This window comes from Phascolarctos cinereus, unplaced genomic scaffold (genome assembly GCF_003287225.1).
Source record: "Phascolarctos cinereus isolate Bilbo 61053 unplaced genomic scaffold, phaCin_HiC Scaffold_726;HRSCAF=1367, whole genome shotgun sequence".
Lineage (NCBI taxonomy): Eukaryota > Metazoa > Chordata > Mammalia > Diprotodontia > Phascolarctidae > Phascolarctos > Phascolarctos cinereus.
Genome location: NW_027556098.1, coordinates 304,237,813 through 304,255,024, shown reverse-complemented (window position 1 = coordinate 304,255,024; position 17,212 = coordinate 304,237,813). Strand labels below are relative to the sequence as shown.

The window sequence follows — 17,212 nt, the reverse complement described above, 5'->3', positions numbered from 1 at the left end:
CTCTCACGTTGGGAAGTGTGTGGGCCAAACCTGATAGCATTGTGTTTGGGCATTGCAGCAGTCTGCCAGACTCGGGGGGTTAGGATGCCAGTGCAAATGCCACACCCGCATTTATTAGTTTGGGATTTCAAGGAAGAATAGGCAGTGGCACATCCCTCATCCATGCCATTCAGTATAGCAGAGAAAAGGTTGCTCTCTAATTTGGTTTTTCTCAGAAATGATTGCTACAGGAAACAGTGGCTGATGTAGAAGGTGGTACGATATTTTTTTTAACTTAGTAATACAAGTTGTCCCTTTGGTGTGTTTCCATTCTTCAGAAGCTCCTCAGTTTGCAGGTTTTCCTTATGTTTCAGGAATTTGATTTAGCTTAAGTATTATTATGTTTCAGACTAGGTCTCCCTATCTTGCTTAGGCTACAATTGCAGCAGACACTTATGGCACCCCCTTCCCCAGTTGATCAGCATGGGAGCTTTGACCTGCTCCATTTCCAACCTGGGATGGGTTACCCACACTTAGGATTTAATTCAGACATCTGATAGGCTTAACATACTGTAGCCCAGAATTCCTGTTCTCAAGCAATCCACCGGCCTCAGCCTTCCCAGTAGCATGGCTTACAGGCATGTACCACCTTGTCTGACCAATTTAGCTCAATTAAAATAAATATTAATTATCTACTACATGCAAGATGAGAGGCATCGTATTATAGTAGGTAAAGGACTGATCTGGGAGTTGTAAAGACCTAGGTTCAAGTCCTAACTCTGACACACTGGCTGCATGACTATGAGCAAGTTACTTAACTTCTCAGTAGCCTAGGCTAAATCATAGGCTCCATCAGTATAAAACATTTTTTCAAGTAATAATTTTGTACATTAGAAAGCTCACACAAAAATTGAAATTTTGTAAATATAAGAAAGGTGATATAATGTCTGACCTAAGAGTCAATAATTGCCACTGGAGTTTATCAATTAAGGAGTGACACGGTTAGATCTGTGCAGTAGGAAAATCATTTTGACTGCTGAGGGGAGGATATATTATAGACGAGAGAGACTAAGGGCAGGGAAGCCAATGAGGAGGCTGTTGCAAAAGTCTAGTGCCAAGGTGACTAGAGACTTGATTTCAGTACTCAAAAGTACTCAAAAGAGCCTTACAAAATTCACCACGCAAGTGTCCTTAATTCTTAAGGAAAAAAGGAGCCAGAGGCTATGCTAGTTGAGGATTGGACATGTATAGTTTCTTTTTGCCTTGACTATTAAAATGTCATGAAGTTATATTAGTCATTATAAACCTTTTCAATTGATCTAGAACTTCTGTGGGACATACCCAGTACAAAATTAGTGTAGACCCATTAAGGCTGTTTGGAGAGAGATGACAGAGTCCTTGGAGTAGCTTTTTTTTGGAATGGGTAGGTAAAGAGTCAGATCTGGATTAGGCCACTTAACACCATCTTGTTGGGTGATGAACTTCTCTGCTACTGCTCTGGGAATGCATTCTTGACCATAGTACTCTGTCTCGTTTTGTTTTATAAAAGCCCGAGATGATTGTTTCTAGGATAAAACACAAACTCCTTTGTTGGCACTTAAGCCTACCTTTTCATATATTACTCCTTATTACACATTACTTCTTTTCATGAGCTCTGTGGTCTAGCCAAACTCTCTTATTATAATACTCCACCTCTAGTCTCACTAGCCTTGGCCTAGGGCTAGGCTGTCCCCTGTGCCTGGAATGATTCCTTCTTCACCTCTGTCTCTTGGAATCCCCCCTCACTTCTTTCAAAGTGCAACCTGAATGCCAGTTACATGAGGCATTTCCTGATCCCTCCAGCCATTAGTGCCTTCCTCCTCCCACGTGACTTTTTATTTTATATCTGTTTTTATGTGTCCATGTTTTTCTGTAGATAGAATGAAAGTTCCTTGAGGACAAGGACTGTTTCATTTTTGTCTTTCTATCCCCAGAGCCTGGCACATAGTAGGTGCTTAATAATGGTTTATTGATTTCTTTCCCATAATCATCTTGGGTACCATTGGAAAATTTTTTGTCATTTCTGATAAATCTGTTGAATTAAAATTCTCTCCTCATCTTTCCCTTTTTAATTTTTCAGATCTTCAAAACTGCTGCGAGCGTTCTATGTTCCTTTCCTGTCAGAAAAGCATACAGTGTATGTAAATTACACCATTCTCAAACCCCGGAAAGGAAAGCAAGCCAGGAAGAAAGCTGGTGGTTAACAGCACACCTGTGGTCCCAGAAGACCAGCCATTGCTGCTCACTAGTGGCTCCACAGCATCATTTCCTCCAATCATCACTTGTAACATTCACAATAAAGATTTTCCAACAAGAATACTGGAATCCAGGTGCCTCAGGCTATTCAAAGTTAATTCCATACTCTCAGTTCTTGCCTGGATCTCTGTTCTGCTTCTAGAGTCCTGTGAACTGGAGCAGTGGGGGTTATGGCAGTGGAAGACTTCTCCTATGATACCTGTAAACCTATTTTCTTCTGTTCAGTTTATTTATGAGACTGAAAAAAGAATAGAGCTAACTATAAGGAAGACTGGGAAAGCTGTGGACTGGTCGGCTCTGTTCAGCGGTTCTCTCCTGCCCCTGTTGAGCATCAGAGAAATCCTCAGCAATTCTTCTGCCTCTGGGGCTTCTCTGCCCATGGCTGCTTGGCGTCTCCTTGGCATCTCCTAGCACTTTTCCTTGTGCTTATTCTCAGCAGTGGAATTTGAACAACCAAATATCTATCCACAGATCTTTGATCCCCCCAGCAAAACCCAACTTCTGTTAAGTACTTCACAAGACCAGGATATCTGTCCTAGAGATGTAGCTCATGAAGGAGGCAAACTTTTGTGGAACTGTGACCTAATTTTTATTCTTTTATAATTACCTATAAGTTCCATTCTTTCATTTCCTTTTTAAAGTGTGAATTTATGGAGTTTCTATAAGTTGAAGCAGTGTACATTCCCTTGAATGATAAGTGAGTGGGGAATATTTGGGGAAAAGTGCCTACTTTTAATTCTCTGGATGATGTCATTGTTTCAAGAAATGTATTTTGTAGAATCCATAGCAGACTCTGGAGGAAGTGATGGGGAGACAAAGTTTCTAGCAGACTCTGAGAGAAAGAAAAAGGACATAACTGAAGAGAGCATGGGGGAAGGAAGGGCGGGGAAGTGTGAAGAAGCGGAGGCCAGAAGTGAGTTTTCAGTGCATCTTTAGCAATTCCATTGGGAAGCAAATCTTTCAGGGTGCTTTGGTGGTATAGCAAAGACAGTACCTGTATATGGCACTCAGACAAGCAGGACCAGAAAATCAGAAAGAGCCAGATGACTGGTTGGAGTGGTTTTCAACCCAAATACGAAAACATGACCTGAAAGACTTAGATAGGAGAGGTGCAGATGAAGGATGGAACTTTGCATTTTAAGAAGGTGACTTTATTGGGGTCTGAGTTTGGGTGTGGTTGTCCATGACTCAGACTACTGGGACAAAACTATTCCTTCCAGGCTGAATTCATGGTGTGTGGGAGTATCTGTTTTGGTATTGTTTGAGCAGCTCCCTCTATGGCTATGGACTCCCCCGTCTCAGGAGAACAAAGAGTACATTGTTGAGACAGATTCCTCTGCTGGGCCCCACACGGGTCAATGTCAGTACTGTTCCTAAACATTTAGGTTTAAATAAGGTGCCAAAAATCTTTAAGAATGATGGTTTCTAGTATCTACTAGTGAGGTAAATTAATTTCCTGAAATTTCCATCCCACATGACTTCTCAGCAGGACTAAACCTAGGAGAGGAAAAGAGAGCTGATGAAAAAAGGAATAATTGGTTGCTTACTTCTGTCTGAGACAAAGCAGAAGCATTAAGAAGCAATCGGTCTGGATAGAAGAACAGACAAGATACATAAGTGATATGAAAGGAATTGAGTGTAGGTTCCCTTTAGGTGCTTCTGAGGCTCTTGACCTTAAATTTCTTTGTCCACGCTGGCATCATACCAGCCTGGCCAAGAGCTAAAAACATCAGGACCTTGAAGCAAGGCCTCTTGCCTTCTGCCAACATTACTGAAAGGGTTAATGGATTGGATACTGATAGATGCCACTTAGCTAGATGCAGTATAGACCTTGCAGCACTTATATAACAATGCAGACTTAGGCATTTGCTAGTAAGTTAAGCAGTTCACAGTGAGGAATTAAATTGAAAAAGCACAAACATATTATATTGATGTTTCATCTTTGCCAAGAGATAACCCTCAGTTCTCAAAGGTCATGTTCACATGTCCAAGTTCCTGCAGGGACTCCTAGCTAAGAAAGTATGGGCCTAACAGCAGACTGAGTGCATCATCTGAAAAGCAATTTATCTCAATTAGAGGAGCTTATCATCAGAAGTCACAAGGGGGTCAATTTGAGGAGGCCATATTTATAAAGATGATTTATTAAGGTATAGAGTGGTTTTAGTCTGCATTGATGAAGTATAAAACACAAAAAGCCTAATCCAGGACATGCATCAGAAACATCAGGCCCCCCCCTTTTGATAATGTTCATTTTCCTCTGCAGTAGGTCCATTAAGACAATCAAGCCAACAAATATTGAGCACCTGCTGTGTGCAAGGTACAGTGCTAGAGGTACCTGATGTAAGGGGAGACAAAGAAGTTTAAAAGAGTTCTTGGCTTCAAGGAGCTTGTAACCTAAATGGGCTATACAGCACAAATAAAGGAAAGGCAGCTACGTCTTTGTAACAGGTTTGTAGGGAGAAGTGTGGCAGGAACCAGAGTGAGTAGCATTCCTAAAACAGAACCAACCTCCAGCAGAATGGTGACTGCCCTTTTGGGGTGGCTGGTCCATTCATTGTGCTGACAAAAAAAAAAAGCCTGTTTCTGTAGATTGGGTATTATTATTGCATTGGAGGGGACTGTTGTACATAACTGAAGAGAAGGTTTTTGATTTTGTTTAATGTTTTTTGATTGAGGACTATTAGATATGAGAACCTGTTCCTGATGGATGAATTGGCTCTTTGCACAAAAGTCCTTTGACCGCCTAATTTTAACTTCTGTCTTTGTGGCTTAGAGCAACATTGTTGCACCTATATTCAATGCCTATTTTATATCCAGTAGATTTAATCTGGTGTGAAAGCATTCACATCATTTAATTAATTTATTTTTTAAAGTTTTATTGATGTCTTTTGTTTTTACCATATCATTTCTGTGTATCCTCCTCTACTCTCCCATTCCCCCTTTGTTCTTTTTTTATTTGTTTGTTTTTTTGAGGCAATGGAGTGAAGTGACTTACCCAGGGTCACACAGCTAGTAAGTGTCAAGTGTCTGAGTTCACATTTGAACTCAGGTCTTCCTGAATCCAGGACCAGCGTTCCATCCACTTCACCATCTAGGTGCCCTTCCCCCCTTTGTTCTTTGAAACAAAAGAAAGAGCTCATCAAAACCACCTGAGACCATGTTGGACTATGTATGCAACATTTTATACCCACATTCCTCTACCTTTCCAATGAAAAGTTTGAGATGTATCTCTTCATCTTTTCTCCAGAGCTAAGACTGATTGTTACAATTACACTCTGCCCCTGTGGCTTCTTCGTCTAACTGAATGATTCCTCCCAGAACTTCCATTTTAAGAAAAGTGCCCAGGCTAAGTATGTCTTCATTCCTTTCCAGGTTCTACTCCAGAATCCATCCTGCCTTGTGGGTGTCTTATCTCTACCCTTCCTCCCCATTCTTTCAACCTCCTTTTATGTGTTGTCTTCCCCCATCAGAATGTAAACTCTTTGAGGGACTGTCTTTCTTTTTGCTTATATTGGTATTTTCAGAACTTAGCATGGTGCTTGGCACATAGTAAGTGCTTAATAAGTTATTGTTAATTTGGCTTGACGTTAACATCCAACTTTATTTAATGTTCTTTTATTTATATAAGTATAGTAATGTAAACTACTTTTCTGGTTCTACTTATTTTACTCTCCATCAATTCTTACAAATCTTTCTGTGTTTCTCTGAATTCCTCATATTTGTCATTTCTTATGGTGCAATAACATTCCATTATACTGATATATTAAATGGTTGTTCAACCATTCCCCAGTTGACGAGCATTGACTTTGTGTTCAGTTTTTTGCAACCACAAAAAATTCTGCCACGAATATTTTGGCATATATGAGACCACTCAGTTTTGTCTTTATTTTCCTTGGGGTATTTGCCTGGAAATGCGATCTCTGGGTCATTTTTATCAAAAAATTCCAAATTGTTTTCCAGCACAGTTGGGCCAATCTCACAATTCTAGCAATTGTGCATTAGGGTGCCTGTCTTCCCAGAGTCCCTTCCATAATTGACATTTCCATCCTATATTATTTTTGCCAAATTGCTAGGTATGAAGTGAAACTTCAAAGTTGTTTTAATTTTCATTTTCTTAGTGATTTGGAACATGGTTGTTGTTAACTTGGATTTCTGTTTTTGAAAGCTGTTCATCTCCTCTGACCATTACTAGTAAGAGAAATAATTTTAACCTTTTGGAATATTCATAGGTAATGGATATTCCCACCATAAGTATCCTGCCATATTTATGCTTAACTGAACACTAAAGTTAGAAGCAAACACTTTCATTTTAAAAACCAAGGTGGTATCTCCGGAATTTAGCTGAGTCACTTTTCCCAGATACAAAGACTTGGGAAAGGGATAAGTCTTTGAGTTCTACACAATCCTTATAACCATAGATTCTTTGCACTTGAAGAGATGTTAAAGATGTTCTATTCCAAGGTCCTCATTTTATAGCAGAGAAAATTAAAACCAAGTGAGGGTCTAAGTGACTTGCCAGTGTCCCACACCTCAGCAGACCTCAGATTACAGCCCAAAGCTTTAGCCACCCAAACTAGTACCCTTTCCATTATATTATACTTCTCCTAGGGATGAATGGAAAAGCATCTTGAAGACTAGCACAACTATGGGGGTGGAAGGTCATTGGTAAGAAACCTCCTGGGGAAACACGTGGTGCTCAGCTGTGCATTTAATTCGAGTACAATGGTGAGGATTTGTGTGGGGCTTAAAGTAATCAGATTGGCATTAGGCAACTCCAATTCTCATGTCATATTCTCATAATCATAATTTGTTGGGTTTTTTTCCCCCAGCACAGGAGAGAGAAAGAGAGAGGGAGAAAGTTTAATCTGACAGTCCCCTCCACTGACACTTTAAAAGTCTATATCTTGCTATATTCTTATGCTCTTCCACTAAATGTCTTGAGTAAATGGATTGAATTAATGTTATTTGGTGGGTTCAAATAGACAGGTCTAGCTTTAATCTTTTGTAATAGACAGGCATCTTCTGTACAGTATCATTGGATTTCAGAGGCCCTCTGGTATGTCATTGAATCTAAACAAGTTCTGGCTTTAATCTTCCCCATGTTTTAAATTGTGTGATTCATATTGCAAATGAAATCAGGAAGCGAGAGGAGCAGCGTTGCAGCAAGGACGTTGTCCAGTGCCGCCCTCTCCCTGCGCCTGCTTGCTTTGTTGTTTGACATGTCATTGTTTACATTGTGTTCTTGTTGTATTTACTGTGAAATGTAAATCAAATAAATCCTATTGGTTGGATTTTTTTTTAAAGAGGTGATGCTTTCAACTTTGCTCCTAAGCTTTAATTCTTTATTGGAAACTGACAGCTAAAGAAGACCATTCACCATCATATGGTGAATCATCTGGATCCCAGAGAGCTAGATAGCAAAGAATGTCTGGAAGGTTCAGGGAGAAGCCCTTTGGAACTTCCAACAAAGACTGGTTTCATTCATTTTAGCTGAAGAGAAACTAACACCAGTAGTTGTATTAACTGGTATGCCTAAATATCTAAAATCCTAGTCCTTTCTATAGTTTTTGGATATAAAAGTTCAGTCTGCATAGACATATGAGTATAGTTATTGCCAATTATTATTATATTCCAATTATTACGTGGCTTCCCTTTCCTGGTGGGTCCCTGAGCATAATAGAGCTGTTTTTAGCAAACAAGACTGACACCACCTCTATGCTAGGGCAGCTAGGTGGTACAGTGGATAGAATGCTAGGTCTAGAGTCAGGAAGATCTGAGTTCAAATCTAGCCACAGATACTTCCTAGCTGTGTGACCCTGGGCAAGTCACATAACCCTGTTTGCCTCAGTCTCTTCATCTGTAAAATGAGCTGGAGAAGGAAATGGCAAACCACTCTAGTATCTTTGCCAGGAAAACCCCAAATGGTGTCACAAAGAGCCTGACACAACTTAAAATAACTGAACGACAATGCTTCCGTGCATATACAGTTCACACCAAATGATTTTCACGATAACTCGCAGGTCTGTTGTGCTTTAAATTTTGCCCAGGGTTTTCCTTGTAGTAATCCTATGAGGTATTATGAGTCATTGTCCCTATTTTACAGACGGAGAACCTGAGGGTCAGGTCCATACATTTAGTGAGTGTTAGATCTGAGGCTTTCAAGTCTTCTGACTCCAAATCCAGCACACGTTTTACTACATGGCATCGCCTGCCAGCCATTTCCTCTGCCAGGAGCATGGATTTTATCCTCCTGTCTTCCTTCTATTCTTTTATGTCCCGACTTGTCTCATTTCCCTGTGAAATACTTGTTAATAACTTCAATAAATTCAAATTCAGCAATCTTTTATAAAGTGCATCCTATGTACCAGACTCTGTGCAAGGTGCCAGAGATATCAAGACAGGAGTCCGTCCCCTCGAGGAACATGTGAAGACTTCCCCCAGCAGAAGGGGCAGATGAGAACAATTTGTTCCAACAGCCATGAAGGTGGCTGAAGCAGGCACTGTGGAGTGCTCAGAGCCTGGACAGACATCGAAGAAGCCAAGGTCATCCTCTGCATCCCAGGCCATCACAGTTGTCCTGACTCTTGTCTTGCCATGGGACTTTGATGACTCTGGAAGAGAGAGTGAGGCTGATGACTTTGTTGCAACTCTGCCTCACTTAAATCCAATTTATACATGAGTCAAGACGTCACCCTGGGATGTCATTGGTCCTCTTCAAACACGAAGGATGAACAACACCAGAAAAAGTCTGGAAAAGTAGGCTGGAGCCTGATTGTGAACAGCTTAAAATACCAAGAAGAGGAGTTTGGACTTTGTGCCTTTGCACCCACTAAGTGCTTAATAAATGTTTCGTTCATGCGTCCATACTTGATCCTTATGGCACTAGGGAGACACTAAAGCTTTTTGAGCAGGCGATAGGCCTGTGCTCCTGCAGCACCTATGGTATCTCTCCTGCTTCTGTTTATGTCCTGTTTTCTCGTTTAGGTGATGTAGCCCTAGTCTTAGACCACCTTTTTAGCCCCCAAACCTTGCACAGTTCCCCACAGGTAGTAGTACCTCCTTAAGTATTTGCTGATGCAGTTGCTGAGGAAAGAATAGCAAAGGAAACTTGAGAAACTCTCTAGCCTTTACCCTCCACCTAGCCACAGTTTGTACCCAGAAAAAAAAATGCAATTGGCCATATGCTCTGTAAACAGTCCCAGTAACAACTCAGAATACATTCAGTACTTGTAGTAGTTCTCTTCGCTTGCACAGACTTTCACAAATGACAAATCCACACGGAGCAGACACAAGGAGTTGTGCCTTGCCCCTCTTTTTCTTTCTTTCTTTCTTCCTTTTTTTTTTTTGCCAATATGCTTGGAGTATGATATTCCTTCCAAGAAAGCTACCAAGACAACTAGGAAGCACAGTGACTAGAGTGCTGGACCTGAAATCAGGAAGACCTGAGTCCAAATCTGGCCTCAGAAATAGTACTTACTAGTTGTGAAACCCTGGGCAAGTCACTTAACATCTGCCTCAGTTTCTTCAACTACAAAATGGGGATAACAATAGCATTTATTGTGAGGCTCAAATCAGATAACGTGAAAAGCTTAATGTAGTGCCTGACACAGTAAGCACTTAGCAAATGCTTCCTATCGTTTATATTTCTTTACCTATTTAATTTTTATAGATCTGGTATCTGGGGGTACTTAGATCCTATTAGCTTATATGCCCCCAAAGAAAAGAAGATCTAGTAACAAAATGCCTTTTTAATAATGTGTGTTACATTTACATTAAGCAGCAAATGATGTTTTTAATGTAAAAAAGTTAGGGTTGCCTTCAGCTGTTAATTTTTTGTAGGCCAGTGATTTGGATATCAGTGTAGACTTGACATTTAACCGAGTTATAATCAGTAATGAGAAAATCATATCTAAACAAATGTAATAAACAAACCCATAAGGAAATGGAGCCATTGAGAACGTGAGAGTGGAGACATGAGGTTATGAAACATTGGTGATGCAACTGGACTAGAAATTTCCTATTATAACCCCTTAGAACAAATAGACTCTGTTTAAATTGAAGATTAAAGGACATAATAATTACATTTCCATGAGAGTAGGAGAGCCTTTTCCCAAAATTTCAAAATGCATCTCCTAGACATCTTTGTAAAAAGCTTCAGGGTAGATTTTCCCCTAATATGAGTTAATTTTCTATTGTTAAGTACCTACCAGGCTAGTACTAGGAGGCTAGTAGAACTCTTCCAGAATTACAGGAGGATAGCTCTTAAGTTTAGACTAGATAAAAGGATGGATTAGATTACTTCTCAGCTAGAGAAGTCTGTGATTTAAGACCAGCTATTTCTGAAGGTTTCATCTTTCCCAAACCCACATCTATGGATTCAGGACAGTGCCTGCTCTACCCAGATTTCCTTTGTTTATCATCAGCATCCAGACTTAGTAGTTTACTGTTGGAGTCTCTTCCCTATCATTTACCAGTCTAATTATGTAGTCTCAAGCAGTAGGATGAGAACATGCTGCAAATTGATGGGTTTAGTGGCTACCTTGAAAGGGGCCTGTCCATGCCGAAGAAGATAACCTGAAGGAAGGAGAGATGGAAGCAGTCCATGTGGCCTGGAAAGCCTGCTAAGCCTTTGGGCAAAATTACATGGATAGAAGTCTTTGGTACAGAGCTCTTTCCACCCACTCAGTACCCTCAAGCCACCCATTTGCTACCCAGGTTAGTAGCACATGTTTGGTCTTATACCATGGAGACACAGTGGAACAGGGAGGGTAGCAAGCCATTTTCATTATGGAGGCTGTTTTAGGCATACAAGTTGTTTGGAACAAATTATTAGCTCACCAGTGCCTACAGTTTCACTTTGTAATATATTTGGATTAATGAATGAAGTATTTATTAAGTACTTACTATGTGCAAAGCACTGTACTGAGCACCAGGGATACAGACAGAAAAATGAGCTATCTCTACTCTCAAGGAGTACACATTCTAATGGGGGAAACAATTTGGAAGATATTTGCTGCAAGCAAAACTCCCATGGTCCTTAGGGTGTAGTGGCAAAGCAGATATTAATGTCTCTTCTTTAATATCATTTCTATTGATAAATCAATATGTTTCTGATGTAAAGACACTTGACCATGACAAGAACCTTTCTTTTCTGAGTCTTAAGTAGTTGTGGCTTGTAGCACCTACGGAGCAAATGCCAGGCTGCTTCTCTACTAGGATGATGGTTGAAAGCATTGGGCTCTTCCCCAGGTTCTTGGGTTCAGGGTCCTGGGTGGCCTTCATCAGTATCTGAGGGGAAATAGTGGTCAAGGTTGTGGTGATGATTAGACTTGACTGGCACATGCTACCTCCTAGCTCTCCTGAAGGGTAGCTTTGCTGCTTCAGCTAGACTGACCTGCCTGCTGTGTGTGTGGCAGTTGGGGGGGGGATGGCTGGCCCGTTCTGCGTGGGATTTGCTTCCCTGGATGATGGCTGGAAGGGCTGGGCTAGAAGCAGGACCAGTAATCTGGGAGATATTTCTATTCCCAGGGTTCCTGTGCCTATTTGACCATTGGTAATTGGTCAGGAGTTGTCACTGGTGAAGATAAGAAAGGTGGGTCCCTTCTCCACAATGATTTTCCCCCTCAGTTATCACTATGAGGTGTGGGCTAGAAGCAGATCTAGTGTTTTGGGGGGCACTGCTGTTCCCAATGCTCTTGAGCTCAGGGTCCAGTGCTATCTCCATTAGGATCTGAGCGGAGATGGTGGTTGAGGTAGTCTGACTTGCCTGGTACTTGAGGCCTCCTGTCTCTCCCTTAGAATGTGTTGCTGTTTCCTTTTGCCCTTACATAATCTGGCCGATTAGCACTGCTTCTGTGGTCTTTGTACCACCTCTTGCCTCATCCTTTAGATTTAGTAGTCTGGTGAATTCTGGTTTGAATTGACATAATCTCTGGTTTTACCCTCTGATCATGATTTGGACCACACAGAATTCTTTTTCTGTTGATTGCCCATAATCACTGGCATTTATTACCCTATACCCATTTGATGAAGTGAGAATGAGTGTGGCAAAATGGATAAAATGCTGGACTTGGAGTCAGGAGACCTGAGTTCAACTCCTAAGACCCTTTATAGCTCTGTAATGATGGGCAAGAAGTCTAGTTTCCTCATCTGTAAAGGGGGGTAATAATATTTGCACTCCCTATATCACAGGGCTATTATGAAAGAACCATTTTGCAAACCTTAAATCATTAAGTGTGAGTTATTATTATCTCTGTGCCACCCATATGCCCCCCCAAGTCTTTCTATGACCTTGCGGTTCAGACAATGGTCAGGCTGATTGCTACCCAGCCAACTCTCCAGTTGGGGGTCACAGAGACTACAGTGGTGCAGCAGAAGCTAACACTGATTTCCAAGGAGCTGACCACATTCTGGGAAGCATTTGCAGGCGTGCAGTAAATGGCTCCATAAGTGGGCGGAGTCATCTGCCCTCCCAGTTGGCAGAAGCGAGTCCCCAGATTCTTCTACTGGGTGGACAGAAAGTCATGGGATTTCTGGTTCCTCGTACTTCCAAATCCTCTCTACAGCTTATTCCATAGTGCCCTTTGTCACATCTTTCTTGGCAGGACAGGATTCTGACAGGGCCAATCCCCACTTTGTGGCAAATATTCCCCTTATTGGCATTGTGGATAGAGCCCTAGACTTGGAGTCAGGAAGATGTGAGTTAAGATACAGCCTCAAACACTCACAAATTAGCTGTCTGACATCGGGCAAGGGAATAGGAATAATAACAGCACCAGCCTCATGAGGTTGATGTGAGGATCCAGTAAGATAACATCTGTGAAGCACTTTGCAAACTTTAAATCACTAAATAAATGCTAGCTATTATTATTTTTAATAATAATAAAGTGAATAGATTCCTCAAGGGCAGGGGGTCTTAACCGGGGGTCCATGAACTTTAAAAAAATACACATATATACATATACAAATTATATATATTATATAATATATCCATATAGAATATATTTTGTATATAATAGAAATACATAAATACAAATATATATAACTATTTCAGTGGAATTGGTTTGCTTTGTAATCCTGTGTATCTTATTTTATGCCTTTAAAAACAGTATATTTTGAGAAGGGGTCCTTACATTTCACCAAACTCAAAAAGTAATCTATGACCAAAAAAACCCCCCAAAAACAAACCAGGAACTCAAGGCAGTTTTTGGCACCTTGACAGACTCCTGTAGTTTAAAACTTTTCTAAAATTCCTCTGTGACCAAACCTACTAGGTACCTGCCAGTATTGGCTATCTAAGCTCTGTTAATTACTACCTATGCTGTTATAAATGTGAAGAAGGAGGGTCAGTTTCTGGTGGACTTCAGTACTTTTGCTCCTACTTCTGTGTAATCCCCTGGTGAGATGAGACTCAGTGGACAATACTCCACCTCTGCCACATCTCCCCAGGTGCAGGCTACATGGGCCTGTCAGAAACATGACATAGAGTTACCCAACCAGTTTGTGGGGTCTATCTACACTTTCATCTATACAGTGTGTCCCAAGTCTTAGTGCAGTTTTAAGCCAAGCTAAAAAGTTTATAGATGCTGCGTTAATGAAGCTTAAATTAATTTTATGCCAATTAAATTCCATAAACATTTACTAATAGTAGTCTGTGTGCTGGGGACAAGAAGACAAAAATAAGATAATCTCATCACTGCAGGAGATTACACGTGACCAAGGGGGTATAATATATACACAAATAGACAATTGCAAGGTAATTTGAGGAGGGAGAGAGCACACTTACAATTGAGGGGAGGGGCAGAGTGAAGGTAGGGAATCAGGAAAGGCTGTGTGGTACCTGAGCTGGAGAGTGCCTTCTGACAAGGACAGACAGTGTCACCCAGACTGAAGACTGAAGATTGATTTCAGGGGGGGACAGTTTGGTTGGCACACAGAGTATATAAGGGGAATAATAGTAAATAAATCTAAAAAAGTAGGTTGGAACCATGTTGCAGAGGGCCAGGCCAGAAGTCTGACTTTTCTCCCAGAGGCAAAAGATTTTTATGCAGGGGAATTAATAAAAGTAGTAACAGGCTATTTTGCCTAGACATGTGATGGCTCTGAATCACAGTAGGTGGAATTGGTGGCCATAGTTCTGGGAAGTATCAAATTGATTGGGGTCCTGTGACAAGGAAGGGCAGAACACGAGGGAACAGGGGGTAGGATATTTAGGTTGTTAAATGCCTAGTGATGGGGTCTAAAAACTCATGTAGAGGGACAGTTAGGTGGTACAGTAAATAGAGCTCTGGCCTTGGAGTCAGGAGGACCTGAGTTCAAATGTGGCCTCTGACACTTGAAACTTACTAGCTGGGCAAGTCACTTAACCCTAGTTGCCTCAGAAAACAAACAAAAAATAAACTCATGGAGAACAGGGGGCTTGAGATACCCAGCGTTATAGGCTGAAGGAGAGGACATGGGAGTCAGTACATAATGTGCATCCCCTAGAGTTAGTAGAGGTTTTTTAACAATGCTTTCTACCACACAATGCCTTGAATTTCTAGGAAAATGATCCCCAAGGATAAACTAGCATTTTGCACACAAACTTACCATTCCCTTTGTACAGTTTACCCTGATACACTCTGCTAACTCCCAGTTCCGTCTTTGGATTCGACCTTCCCATGAACTCTGGCTAGATCTGCACAGGCTTTGGTCACTCTGATCACATAGCTTTTTCCTAGGAGGCTTTTTCCCTGGGGCCCTGTGGATTGTCCTGAATCACAGTTAGCCCCATTCTCCTTCAGGGGCTGGGATGTGACATGTGCTCCCTGTTATTTCTCATCCATAAAAACAGCTACTTTGTATCCAGGTCTTTTAGGGCACCTGACAAGGGAACTCAGGAATGAATCTGGTGCTGATACATTGGTGGATTCTAATAATTTGGTGAAATAATTTCCCCACGCCTTCCTTCACTCTATATTTAAATAGAAATCTTCTGGGGGGAAAATGCCAGAGATTTGTAACCATTTTTGTGTCACGGACTCTTTGGCAGTCCATTGAATCCTGTGGATGCCTTCTTAGAATAATGTTTTTAAATACATAATAACATAATATAGGTTTACAAAGAAAGCCAATTATATTGGAATGCAGTTGTTAAAATAATACAACTTCCAAGTTCAGAGTCCCTTTCTTCCTTGAAATCTGTGGACCCCAGGTTAAGACCTTTACTCTAACCTAGAGGAGTGACTATAATGGCGGGGATTTTAGGCAGCATGGTAGGTAGGCCTCTCCTCTAATGGGGTAAATTAGGGGTTGGGTTCCCCCATGCAGGAAGGAGGTTCCCTGCTCTGCCCACATATAGAACATAAGGCCATCTGAGAGCAGGTGAACAGAGTGAGTCTATTGGAGACCACCATGAGAGCAGATATTGTAACCAGTTTGTTTTATATAATCTTTATACTTTGTTCTAAGGGCAGTAGGGTAAAAATGCCCTAGTGAGACAGGGTCAGCATTTTTGCCACCTTACCCAGCACACCTCCTCCACAACAACTTAAAAAAATGCACTATACCAAATACCGATTGGAAAAGCCAAGAAAAATTTGCGGCGAGTCATTTTTCCTGCCTAGGGCAGCTTAGAAAGATAGAGAGGTCTGCAAACACTGGGGTGGGAGCTGGGCAGCAGCACAGCAGCAATCGGGGTAGCCATGAGGTACATTCTATGTCACCCGGGGGCAGCAAGGGGCTGTGAATGGCCACCAGGACTGGAAGCACTGGGGTAAAAAGATATCCTAGGGGACCCCTGAACCAGCCCTGGGAACAGAAACAGGACAAGCCAGCAGCTCTGTTGCCTATACTTTGTTTCACTTTTTTTCAGAGACAAAGTCAACCAAGATCAAACTGCCCTCGTGCCTGTCGAAACACCGGTTTAGACTGTGTACTGCTCAAATACGCTGGCCATATGCAGAAATATCATGCTGGCTGCACTTTGGAGATGTTGCCATCACATACAAATGAGAGGGCAAAAAGATAATCCCTTTATGGGAGAAATGAACTGAGAGGTGTCCACTCAAGCAGGAAGAGTCAGGCATGACTTGGGAGCTAGCTCTGCCTTTTTCTTTTCTTTGTTGACAACCTCTCGACAACTTCCTAGAACAGATAGCTACTTTGTTTTTATGAGGGACCTTTTCCAGTTATTATCTCTTCTACATAAGCTTTCCCTCAAATTATAGGATCATAGATTTGAAGCTGGAATGGACCTCAGAAGTCACCTAGTCCAACCCCCTCTCTTTTATAGATGAGGAAATGGAGACCTGGAAAGATTAAATTATTTATCTAAGGCCACAGGTGGCTGAGATAGGATGGATTATTACCTTAGTATTCAAGGAGCTGTAAAAAGTAAAAATAATAAACATCAGGTTTGGGAGAAAGGAGGCTGACTTTGGGGCACTCTACACTACTCTGAAGCCTTGTGTAATGGAGGTGCCCCAGGCTTTTGAAGGCCAATCAAGTACAACCTTTAGCAGGTTTTACAACGTTTTAAGTCCCATTACAGACTGCTTTCTGAGGGCTGGCCTAGCTCAGTACAAAGAGATTTATTATCAGCAGGGTAGCCACTTGGTGATGAATTTTTGGTTATGACAAACCATGTAACAAAGAAAAATACAAAGTGGCTCTCAGTCCTATGAGGTCCAAGCCGAATGCAGGTTCAGTCTATCTATAAGCATTAGTGGGAGTGACTGTTTTAATTTGAGATCCCTGTCTGATAGCTGAGTGAATCGTATCTGACATTCTTGAAACCAGAAAACAAAATAAAACCAGAAGATAAAATGAAGTTGTGGTTAAATATCTATGTATATACAATACGCCTATATGTACATGTATGTATATGTATATATGTGTATATATTTATATACATATAAAATATGTTAAGTACTTATGTGCCATATGTATGTACATATAC

The 17,212-nt window shown here is 41.2% G+C and overlaps 1 protein-coding gene across 2 annotated transcripts in view; it reads left to right on the top strand.

Annotated features, from left to right (window-relative positions):
• The window catches only part of ALG9 (ALG9 alpha-1,2-mannosyltransferase), a 135,166-nt gene extending 127,601 nt beyond the window's left edge, over positions 1-7,565 (top strand). For both annotated transcript variants that reach the window (XM_020989789.2, XM_020989790.2), the window contains one exon: positions 2,099-7,565. In XM_020989789.2, coding sequence (XP_020845448.1) covers positions 2,099-2,222 — 124 coding nt within the window. In that variant the 3' untranslated portion in view covers positions 2,223-7,565. The remainder of the gene's footprint in view (positions 1-2,098) is intronic.
• The last annotated feature ends 9,647 nt before the right edge of the window (positions 7,566-17,212 follow it).